Source organism: Triturus cristatus, chromosome 4_1, assembly GCF_964204655.1.
Source record: "Triturus cristatus chromosome 4_1, aTriCri1.1, whole genome shotgun sequence".
In the NCBI taxonomy this organism is placed as follows: domain Eukaryota; kingdom Metazoa; phylum Chordata; class Amphibia; order Caudata; family Salamandridae; genus Triturus; species Triturus cristatus.
In genome coordinates this window covers 561,262,092-561,274,751 of record NC_140585.1, presented here as the reverse complement: position 1 = coordinate 561,274,751, position 12,660 = coordinate 561,262,092, and the positions used below count along the sequence as shown (strand labels likewise).

Below are 12,660 nucleotides of genomic sequence, written 5' to 3'. Positions count from 1 at the left end.
CATATGTACATTTAAATTTATAAATGTATATGTCAATATTTTGTAAATTATTTTATTTTTAAATACTGTTAAATGTATACTTACCTATATAATCTCGATATTTTGTACCTCAATAGTTTATAGATTATATTTTTATAATTAACATTGCAAATCTGTAAACTCAATATTTAATATTGCATTATTTTTGGTGTGATATTTGCGTATGGTGATATTTTTTTAATCGATTTTATACTATAGGAGCATTCTGAAAGAAGTAACTTTGTAAATCCATTTCATGGACTACAAAGGACGTGTAACACTTTAAACATATATAATACAAACAAAATGAAAAGAATGTCTTCAGGGACTCAATTATATGAGAAACCTGTATCAACCAAGAGAAGAACTATTTTCATACCTGCATAGAGCCTTCTACACAGAAATGTGAATGATTTCCAAATTAGTCTCCTCTAGCCACATGTGTCCCAGTGCATGCACAATATGTACGCTAGCTGAGCATTCTAGTTCTTTATTATAACTCTGTGATTTCCACTAACAGCTGTTATGGGAAGAAGTAATAGTGACCGACTAAGAGTTAACCAATAGTATCATTTTGGTAGTGTACATGTGTGTGATTTACAATAGATTTGAACACACACACTTATCCTTTGATTCAACATACACAGGTATATATATATATATATATATATATATATATATATATATATATATATATATATATATATATATATATATATGTATATATATTCACTGAAAAAACCATAGGTTTCACACACGTTATAGTTAGGAATTAGCATTTAAAAAACCTTGCAAATTCACTTAAAAAACCAAAGATTTCACACATGTTATAGTTAGGTGGACATTTCACTCGTAAAAAACCAAAGAAGTTCCCCTGTTATAGTTAGTTCAGATAACTATAACTCGCATGCCCGCAATCCACTGCTCATGACGTCACATATTACATCACTCATGACATGGTTAGTGGCATCACTCATGACATCACTGATGACATCATCCTTTTGATAGAGTGGCGGTCGCGCGAGTTATAGTTATCTGAACTAACTATAACGGGGGAATTTCATTGGTTTTTTACAAGTGAAATGTCCACCTAACTATAACATGTGTGAAACCTATGGTTTTTTAAGTGAATTTGCAAGGTTTTTTAAATGCTAATTCCTAACTAACTGTTTGTGAATGATATCAATGACAATGATTTAAATTTGGAATTTTCTGCTGATATTAGCACCAATGTTGTTAACTTCCTAGATGTAACGGTCAATTTTAAAGATGGCAAATTGGAGACAAGTCTTTATCGCAAAAGTACATCAGGGAACATGGTGTTACACGCAGAAAGTTTCCAGCCGAAACACACAATCAATAGTATCCCTTATGGGGAATTTTTGCGTATCCACAGAGCATGCAGCACTATAGCAGCATGTGATGAGCATCAGTTGGATGCTAAGAATAGGCTACTAGCGCGTGGATATGATGAAAAAAGCTTAATTAGAGCCATGACTAAAGCTAACCTAAGGAAGAGAAGTGATTTATTGATATCTAAAAACACTACAAATCAGGAAACCTTGACGCTTACTGATAATATCCCTGACAATGAGTCTAATGAAAGTGAAATGAGACTTATCACTACCTATAGTAGACAGGCTAAAACTATTAAGAACATCATTTGTAAGGAATGGCCCATAGTGTTGACAGATCCTACCCTAAAGGCAGTGCTTCCCAAAACCCACACTATTACATACAGGCGAGCATTTTCTATGCGGGACGAACTGGTATCCAGTAGTCCGGAAACATCTATCAGTGGCACATGGCTAGCCCCTGTGAAAGGATTTTTTAAATGCTCTTCCTGTAGAGCGTGCAAATTTGGCATAAATACTAACCAGTACACCACACCTTTCAGCGACAGCCCTAGATATCTCAAGGGACACTACACATGTCGCACTGATCATGTGGTATATGTATTGAAATGCACATGTGAACTCAAGTATGTGGGTAGTACAAAACTGCAAGCATACATTAGGATTTTACAGCACTTAAGGGCCATTGTCAACTCGGATCCAACTTACCCGGTAGCGAGGCATTTTAAAGCTTGCCACAACAACAATCTGAGCTGCCTGAGCTACTTTATTATAGACTCAGTACCGAAATTGAAGAGAGGAGGCAACCAGGAAAAAGCTCTGAGGCAACTGGAATGCAAATATATAGTGGAGTTGGACACACGTATTCCAGGAGGGTTGAACAATGGCGAAGATCTACATCACTTCTTATAACTGCCTGTGGTAGTCACAATGTATGTAAATATTTTATGCATTTTTGAATAATTACGTAAATTAGGTCTCATTCCCACCATATAAGAGCATAGGAAACTAGGTTTATGTTTGAACATCCTCGTCTTTCAGGAACTATAAGATATTTTTACGGAGGTCTCTTATATTTTTCTACATCACACAGTGTTATATATATATAAGGGTAATTTAGTCACTTGGCTACCTCTGGGCTAATATTCACATACATATGATTGTTGTACTTAGTCTTTTTTAGCATTTGTGCCATTGAAGTATGATACCCAGTACGTTTTATAGACATGAATTGGCTGTATATATATTGTTTACATGCATTTAGATATGTTCTAATTGATTTCCGGTCCATTGTTTTAAGATTTTGAATTGGTCTCTTTTTAATGTTTTGCAAGTCTTGCACATTATTTTGTAGGTTTGCACATGTTGCTGTATTTGCACAGATCTAAAAAATTTGCTGGATTTGCACATATTTTTGCAAGTTTGCACATTTTTCTGTATTTGTACAGATTACTGACTTTTGCTATATTTGCACATGATAGGCGTTATTTGCACACAATGGGTGAGGTGAGTTCTCTTATGATTAACTTCTACCCATTGCAATTGTTGTAACTTAATGCAGTGCAGGCAATTTACCCAGATCGCAGCTAAAGGATAGAGTATAGCGCGATACGGATGACAACCTGGGTTTGAGAAATGTCAATGAATTGTTCAATTTGGACTGGGTTTAGCCAATAAGCAAATGTACGCTTTAATAGCTATTATATTTTTATGAACATTGCAATTATATGTTTAAAATTGATTCTTGCGTGTTTACACAATTGACAAACACAGCTGAGAGAAAGTATTTTGTTTATGTCTACACGTAACTGGGGGCGAGGCACCTTTTAAAAGTCACGTTCAGTTCATGCTAATCATGTGATCAAGACCGCTGTGTCGGTCGAAACGCGTCTGAACCAAACTTTGTTTATGAAATAATAAACCGAGCACGAAAATTTGTACCAGCATTTGAGTGTCCGTGTCTTTTGGTAGTACCGGCTGGTACTTCGGAAGGAGGATTCGATATATATATATATATATATATATATTCACTGAAAAAACCATAGGTTTCACACACGTTATAGTTAGGAATTAGCATTTAAAAAACCTTGCAAATTCACTTAAAAAACTAAAGGTTTCACACATGTTATAGTTAGGTGGACATTTCACTCGTAAAAAACCAATGAAGTTCCCCTGTTATAGTTAGTTCAGATAACTATAACTCGCACGCCCGCAATCCACTGCTCATGACGTCACATATTACATCACTCATGACATGGTCAGTGGCATCACTCATGACATCACTGATGACATCATCCTTTTGATAGAGTGGCGGTCGGGCGAGTTATAGTTATCTGAACTAACTATAACGGGGGAATTTCATTGGTTTTTTACGAGTGAAATGTCCACCTAACTATAACATGTGTGAAACCTATGGTTTATTAAGTGAATTTGCAAGGTTTTTTAAATGCTAATTCCTAACTATAACGTGTGTGAAACCTATGGTTTTTTCAGTGAATTTGTACGTTTTTTTAAATGCTAAGTTATATATTTATTATTATATTTTTTATATATTTATTTTACAATAAACGACGTATTACATGTTTTTTTAATGCTTTTACACCGTGCGCGCACAGTGCGCGCACCGTGCACATACCCCGCGATTTAAAAAAAAAAAAATTAAAATGTTTTTTTCTGCCTTCGTGGTCCTTCAGGGACACCCTGACAAAGGCTAGGGAGTCAGAAACTCTCTACCCTGCCCCCTTTTCACGTTCGCCACCTTCCTTTTTCACTCTCGCACTCAAAACAAACAAAATGGCGGTCGACACTTCCTGATTTCGACCGATTCGAACGTTGACTGACATGTAACCACCAATCAGAATTACGCTCGCGCATGTTAGGGTGCACGCACGGTGCGCGCACGGTGCGTGCACGGTGCGCGGCTATAGATATTTATGTACTTTAACTGCAATTTTCTCAGGAACTACTGAACAGATTGACTCCATATATGCAAAAGGCACATCCCTGACCTGAGGACTACCTCTTTGCCAAATTTCAAGTAATTCTGTTCAGCCGTTCGGGCTGTACCTTCGACTAAAGGTCCTATGGGAAAATGCATGGGGAAAACGTGTTTTGGGACCCCCCTTTTTTCTCAGCCCCCCGCTTGACGAATAACCCCGAGACTTTCAGGGTAGGAGCTGAGCGGAGCACCCCATTAGTTTTGAAAATTTTGCGAGGATTCGTCAACCGGTGCCAAAGTTATTCAAAATAGAATTTTGAGATTTCCTATGGAAACACGGTCCTAACTATAACTATCTACTGGCGACCGCCAGTAGATAATATATGTTATTAATTTATTTTTATTTTTTTAAAATATATTTATATATTTTTATATATATATACACACACATCCTCAGATTAAATACAGGTACACACGCATGCAGAGCATCAGGTTAAACACAGACCCACACAAAAACATTGACACACATCTTCAGATTAAATACACAAAGTATAAACTAACTATCAGATTAAAAACACACATGCAACATCATTTTAAATACATGCTTGGGCAGATGCTTTGAAGACAGTCAATCTGTTTAACTTAACCAGGACAGATTAACAAAGTTTAATTTAATTTATTTGAGGTATTGGTTATACATTGGTATACATGGATATTTCATTAAGGTGAAAAAATATTATTACATCTAATAAAGTATATCAACATTAAATAGGATTCTGCCCTTTATTCAAGTATAACACGTTTAATAATGTAATAAGATTGTTTTACAACTGCCGTTGATATGAAAAAAAACATAACTTGTGAATATCAGAGAAAAGAAAGTGATGGAAGCAAAATATGTATGAATCAATTAGTTAAGCTATGGTTCAATGTTATAGCTCTCTAGGTACCTAGGAAATGTTTGGGAGTAATTCATAATGAAAACATCAATACAGTGTAAATCACATCTGTTACCTTAGTTTATTTAAATGGAACGAAAGACTGTAATAAAGACATTTATAATTTCTGAATACACGGACTCGCTTTTTCATGACATGTTTATGACTCCATCACACGTTGCAGTCTGATGTCATGGTACATTAGGCCTCTAATGTGTTTATTCATAGAGTTATGAATCCGCTGGCAGCATGGTAGGAGGACTCATTGTAATATCCAAAATCCAGCCTTATACACTAGCAAGGAAACAGGCGTTTCTACTCAGGCAGTATGTTTGGGATTTGAGGAAAAGGGGAAGCCTGTGTGTGATAGAAGGAAGAAGGTTAAAAATTTAGAAAAAAAGTAATCTCTTTGGAACGTATAGTCCCATAACTTGGCAGAAATGTACTGAATTGCTCAAGTGAAATCTCCTTCTTCATTTCTACCATTTGCAGACAACCAATAATATTCCATTCTGACGTTAACAGATAGAAGAAGTACATGAGCCAGTAAGGGTGTCAAAATTAACCCTAGGCGGAGCAGGCATTGTGCCTCTACACGAAATTCCCCGGAGTTGGAAAACAACTCCGTGGAACTTCGCTCCTCACCCTCCCAAAATAATTATAAAGTAATTAATAAGGCACTTACCTGCCGTGGCTGCCTCCTCCTTGCCATGGCTGCTCTCCTTCCTCGTCATTGCCATCCTTCTCCTTAGATAACCCAAACGTTGTACGTCTTGCGCGTGCGCATGAGCGTGCGCAAGACGTACAACATAGGGGTTATCAGCGAAGAAGGATGGTGAGGACGAGGAAGGAGAGTGGGCATGGCGAGGAGGAGGCACCCACGGCAGGTATGTGCCTTTTTAATTACTTTATAATTACTTCCAGAGGGTGGAGGGGCTGGTTAACTACACTCTACCGCGAGTTGTAGTTTTACCTAAACTCCGCATTCGCAATGGAACGCAGAGTAGGCAAAACTACGTAAACTACGCTGGCGGAGCGTAGTTACCTGCCCGGGTTTAGTCAAAATCCTCCACTTCTTAAACATCCCTACATACACTTCAGCATCATTCAGGAATTCACCAAGCCCCCAGTGAATCCACGGACGTCACACCTTCCTAGGACCTCTGCAACAAACTCTGCTTCTACTTCCATCTGAAAATAAGATCCCTCTATGACAACTTCAACGAACAGACTCCGGACACCGAACCCTTTCATCTCCCCAGCAACAACAGCTAGCCTACCATCTCCTCCTGGACCCCAGTCACAACTGAAGACACTGCATCGGCCATGTAAGGCATTCACTCAGGAGCCTCCTCGGACCCCTGCTCTCTGCACATCTTCCACAGAGCCAACAAAGCACCTGAGCTACGACGCACCATCAATGCCATCTTCAAAGCAGACACATTCCCCAATGACTGGAAACACACAGAAGTCAAGACCCTCCTCAAGGAGACGCCTGCAGAGTCAACAGACCTCAACAACTACCTCCCTTTCATGGCCATAGTCACAGAGAAAATTGTCAACGCCCAACTAACAAACTTCATCGAAGAGAACTCCATCCTCGACCCATCCCAATTCAGATTTGGCAGCAACCACAGCACCGAGCCCACCCTACTCGCCACCACAGACGACATCTGCACCCTCCTCAACCAAGACCACACCGTGGTCCTGATCCTACTTGACCTCTCTGCAGCCTTCGACTCCGCACTCTCACCGACAGACTCCATTACGCCGGCATACAGGGAGTCTCCCTTGACTGGCTCCGCTCCTTCTTCACCGGCAGAACCCAAAGAATCAGACTCATGACCTTCCTCTCCGAACCCACAGAGATCAACTGCAGAGTGCCCCAGCGATCGTCACTCAGCCCCATGCTCTTCAACATCTACATGGCCCCCCTCGCCGCCATCATCAGACAGCATGGACTCAGAAGAGTATCCTACACTGACGACACCTAGCTCATCGTCTCCCTCACCAAGGAGCCCCACACCACCATACTCAGCTTCCAGGAAGGAATGAAGAATGTCGCATCCTAGATGAGCAGCGGCTGCCTGAAGCTCAACTCGGAGAATACAGAGGTCCTCGTCCTCTGACCCTCCCCCTCTGCATGTGACAACACCTCGTGGCCCACCGCCATCAGCAGCCCCTCAACCCCCACGAACCACGCCCTGAACCTCAGCTCACACTCGACTCCTCCCTCACCATGACCCGACAGATCAACGCCGTCGCCTCCACCTGCTTTAACACCCTCCGCATCCTTCGCAAGACCTTCGAATGGATCCCCCCGAATCAATAAAGACCGTCATCCATGCTCTCATAACCAGCAGACTGGACTATGACGCAAGTGTGTTATTTTAAAAGTTCTTGTCTATATATCACTGAGTGATTATTCGTATGTGCACATACATTTGTGTGAATCAATAGGCTGGATTGCAAACCCAGGTACTCCTTTGCTATGATGCTTTTATTGCCCCACAGTCATGTCTAGAATCATGTTTAAATCTATGTGCATACTCCCTTGTACTATCCCCTAATTGTAAGTGAGGAGCTGGCTTACTATTCAACTCGAGCCCTGTGATCAGATGATTAGGTCCAAAAGAGAATGCCACATTGCCAGAAGAAGTGTATGGGTGGTAGCTCTCTCTCCACTGCATCCTCATGAAGCTTGAATGCCCCAAGCACTCAGCAATACACATTGACTTTGCCAGTGTGCCATGGCATTGTTGCAAGGAAGGAAGTGGGCCTTCTGACAGCAATAATCAGGGTTTTGGTGGGCCCCTCAACCCTCTGGGTCCCTGTGCCACTGCACATTCTGCACCAATAGTAGATGTGCCATAGTAGATGTGCCCCCTGGCTACACACTCCACTACTGTCGTATCAGTTCTAGTAAATGCCTGGTAGCATAGCATTTGATGTAGCTTGTTCCTAAGCATAAGAGTGAAGAGGATGGGACATACATTCTAAGGTGTTGATTGTTAAGATGCCAGTTTCAAAAGTCCCTCTAGGTATGTGTATGCCGTTTAATAACATATATCATTGTCCTATCAAAATGAATGCTGTAGTTTATGTGCCTGCAACTTTCAGAGAGCCACACCAATAAAGACAGTTGCTGAGATTAAAAAATAAAAAAGGCTACACAGGAAAATGCACATTTATATAGATACATACTGTAACTACAAGCGCAGAAACAAAACCCAGAGAAGGGGAGAGGGCTAGAGAAAGAAAGAAATAGAAGAAGGAGCAGAGAGACTATTAGTGTATTATTTGGAAGAAGTATGCATTTGTCTCAATCTGAGATTATTGGGACATTTATTCTCTGTTTCTGACACCGCACATCTGTGAAAATCGCCACATTCATAACCAACATCTATCTAGGAGGAGTCAGCTGGCTAGATCACTTTATGTCATGTCCCTGACAGTAATGAAAGTCTAGCAGAAAAATTGCAAATGATTGTTAAAGCCAACCACAATGTCTGTAAAATATTACTTAGCGAAATGTACTACATTTACTGATCTCACATACAGTGCACGGATGGCTAAAATCGAAAACATATGTTCTTATTGGACGCGCAGCTTTCTATTCTGCAAATAATTCTGTAGCCCGACATTGGGGCTACTGTAATTCTGTCTGCGTTTTTGGCATTTGCACAGAATGACAGACACGCATGAATAGGCTTAAAAGCTCTGTAAAATATTTTAGCGGCACATCATGTAAGTAGTGACATATTTGGCCACGGTAATGCCTTTTTACTCAAACCAAGCAGGAAAAGTTTTGTCTGATGCTTGAAAAGCCACAAGACAGCATGACAACTTCTGACGAGGACCTTTTTCGAAGCAGCAGGAAATGTGGTAACTTAAGGACCTTTCATTTCAACTTTGGAAGGCAATACAAGGGTTTCTTCAGTCCAGTGTAAGGGGGCACTCAGATGTATACAATGTAAACCTCCTCTGAAACAGCTTTCACACCATGGAGCTGCTGCTCCTGCAGGCTGACAAAGGCCAGGGGGTGGGGCCAGGATCTGTGGAGAAAACTGGTATTGAATCGGCTTCTCAATTTGCGGCTATATTAACACTTCTCTTCTGTTCCTCACACTTCCCACAGTCGGTTCTTTGTTCAGAGACAACCATAATCCTGCAAGCAATGTGTTCCTACAGCACACGAGACACGTTTCAGAATGTTTTCAAAGAACTGCTATGAAAATGGATTCAGTTTCTCAACAATACATAGTTTAGAGGAATACTGTATTAATGTGTAACTGCATTTTACATTTAGTAGTAATAAGACACACTGGTGACAAATAGCTTCAGTGCTTTAGGAAGCAGACATTTTGAAGCTGTCATTTATAGTTCGGCATTCCCCAATAACTGAGATGCCAGACACTTCTGCATCTCTGGCTTTGGATTTAGGCTGGAGTTGTTACTTGGCAGATGCACTCTGATAAAAGGTCTAAAGGATTTTCGTGTACACAATCGCAGATTGAGGTATACATACATACAATAAAACTCTAATGTCTATGTGTAAACCTTTTGAAGAAAAATGGCATAAATATGTCCTCTCTAAAGAAACAAATAAAAAAAATATTGCAGTACATAATTTACACTGTGGAATGCAAATGCACAATATATAAGGAATGTACTTGTATATTTGAATGTGTTGCTAAATAAATGGGATGTCTTGTAGACAATTTGACATTGTGTACTTCTGAAGCGGCTTTACTTTTTTGTATTACATTTGGAGGCATAGGGAGATTAAGTGGCTTGCCAAGAATCACACAGTCGTGTGAGTCAAGCACCAAAGCCAGCATAAAATCCCAAATGTCTAGTTACAGAAACTTCCACTTAGTGGTACGTGTCCTAGCAAGGTGAAAACCTCTACCACATTGTGGCATGCACACCAGTGACAGGCGAGGCTTCTGCCAGTGGTAAACCAACAACAAAAGGAGCTGCAGCCTGTCATCACTGGTGACTAGCCTAATTGTAAGGGTGGTGACTGGAGAGGACCCTGCCATCTCACTACACTGTCTCCACATATTACATCTACATTTTGAATCTAGAGCTGCATGGCATTCATCACCCATATTAAGGCATTAGAACTACAATAAATATTGAATATATGTATCATAAATGAGTCTTATTTAATAAATTAAATAATTGTAATAATTGCTGTAGATATCTAAATAGGTAACAGTTCACACCACAACTTGTATGCTAAGAAAGTGATTACCTGTAAGGATATTATATGGATGCTGTGCATTTAGCATCATTACCTAAAGTATGGTCTACCAAATGTTCAATGTCTGCTATAATTCACGATCTTGACTTCAGAAAGCAACCTTAACACCAAATGTATATGCTAATTTCTTAAGAATAACACCTATCCCCTTCCTGTTCGCTGTCAAACGTTAATTGCTTGTTTACAGTAAATTTCAAATGCTTTGGAGTATCTGTTGTGTTCTGTCATATAACTCGTGGTTGAAAGTACTAGAGGCATTAAAACAATCCTATTTTTCCATTGTAATAAATTACGTTGATGTATCATGTACTGTCAAACACCTTTCACCAAGAAACAACTTTTGTACTTTATTAACTACTTGTAATCCCTTCTCTTTGACAAGTGCACTTTCTAGACCATACTCGGGTAGTTTAGAAATTGTATTTCCTAACAGAGGTGCAAATCCCACATAAGGAAGAAATACATTGAGGAGAGCTGGCAATCCCTTACTTGGATAAGCAACATAGGTAGGTAATCCTAGCAACCTCTGTCACGTTTAGCAGTAAAAAAGTGGCCAAAATGCAACAGACACAAGACTGACACAAAAGGTTGTGATGCATCCTGAACTCTTTAAAGTGTGACTGGTTTCATGTGTAGTCATGAAGCGTGGTTACTCAATGTACGTATATTTTCACTCTGGGTGAAAGCACAATAAAACAGAAATCATTTTAAATTGTCTTTCCTTAGTCATTATTGATGGCACCGCATGAGTCTTTTTTCCCTGTCCTTTGCATTTTTGCCATTCCCAAATTGTCAGGCCTGGACTCAAAATACTAGGTTGATCTTGATAGAAAAAGGAGGAAAACATATGTGGGTCTTACATGTGTATGCTCGGAGAGGTGGGAGCAGACATTTCTGAGCCGAAAACCCAAGTGCAAAATAATGGAAAGGCTTGTGGTCAATATAAAGTCAATCCTATCCCCTAAACTATGGTGTTCACTTCAGTACCAAAGCAGACTGGGCTTCCATTAAGGTACATGTTGATTTTATTTACAGCTCTGGTACTTTAGTATTAGCACTACAGAATTTGTTTAGTCTGAATCAGATCTGAGTCACAGCAGAATGTTAACACTTTAATAATATAGTTGTAGCTTAGTAAAGTGTTTTCTAAATTTGAAAGTTGTCTTTATGAATGGCGACTTTATGTAATGCTTATCAGTTATATTGGTACAGTTATTACAAATGTTCGCTGTTGCATATTCAGCAGTCATTTGTGTTTTGCATTTTAATTATTAACATAAGCAAAATAAGTGGAATATGCTAAATGTCTGTGTTTCCTTTTCCAGAGCTCAAGGAAACAAGGACTTCTGAATTTTACAGCATATCCCAGAACCCTTTGGACTACAGGATATTGTTGATGGATGAAGATCAGGACCGGATCTATGTTGGCAGCAAAGACCACATTCTGTCTTTGAGCATAAATAACATAAGCCAAGATCCTCTGAGTGTAAGTTCAAAGCAAGTACTCCCAGAGAGTTTATTGCACTGCCAATCTTTCAATTTGAAGGAAATTTGGGTTTCATATCCATGGTTGCAAGCTACAATCCTAGTACACTCCATCCACACTGAAGTATCACTGTTTTGAGTCCTAAATAAAGTAAGAAGCATGCATGCAAGTGGTATCAAATGTGCATTTCTTTGTCCATAATCATGTGAGAATTGAAACAACTTAAACATGCTGTCTGAATCATGGTGAGTATCCGTTGATGGTCATATTATGGACCATATTTACACCCCAATACATTTCTGTGCTGTAAGGGAGATGTTGGGTAGATGCATCAAACATCTTTTTGAATCCTGCAATTTCTGGTTAAACAATACATTGAATTTTGGTAAATATAACCACATTTTGGTGTCGCTCAATTCCGTTACCTGATCAAATTGGGAGAGCTCTGAGGCAATCTAAATTCAGCATGTTTTGAAGAAGTTCCACACCCACTAATATTCATTGAAGGGCATGAATCAAAACAAAGCCTGCTTTATTAGGGTACTGAAGAGGAGACTCTCAGGACAGGTGACATGCTAACTACGCATGTGTTGATTATTTTCAATGCACAAACTATGTGAGCATATCTCTGCTGCAGATAATCTGTACATATGTAA

The 12,660-nt window shown here is 39.5% G+C and overlaps 1 protein-coding gene across 2 annotated transcripts in view; it reads left to right on the top strand.

Annotated features, from left to right (window-relative positions):
• The window catches only part of SEMA3C (semaphorin 3C), a 590,590-nt gene that overhangs the window by 237,183 nt on the left and 340,747 nt on the right, over nucleotides 1–12,660 (top strand). For both annotated transcript variants that reach the window (XM_085652883.1, XM_085652882.1), the window contains one exon: nucleotides 11,844–12,004. In XM_085652883.1, the coding sequence (XP_085509009.1) occupies nucleotides 11,844–12,004 (161 nt within the window). The remainder of the gene's footprint in view (nucleotides 1–11,843; nucleotides 12,005–12,660) is intronic.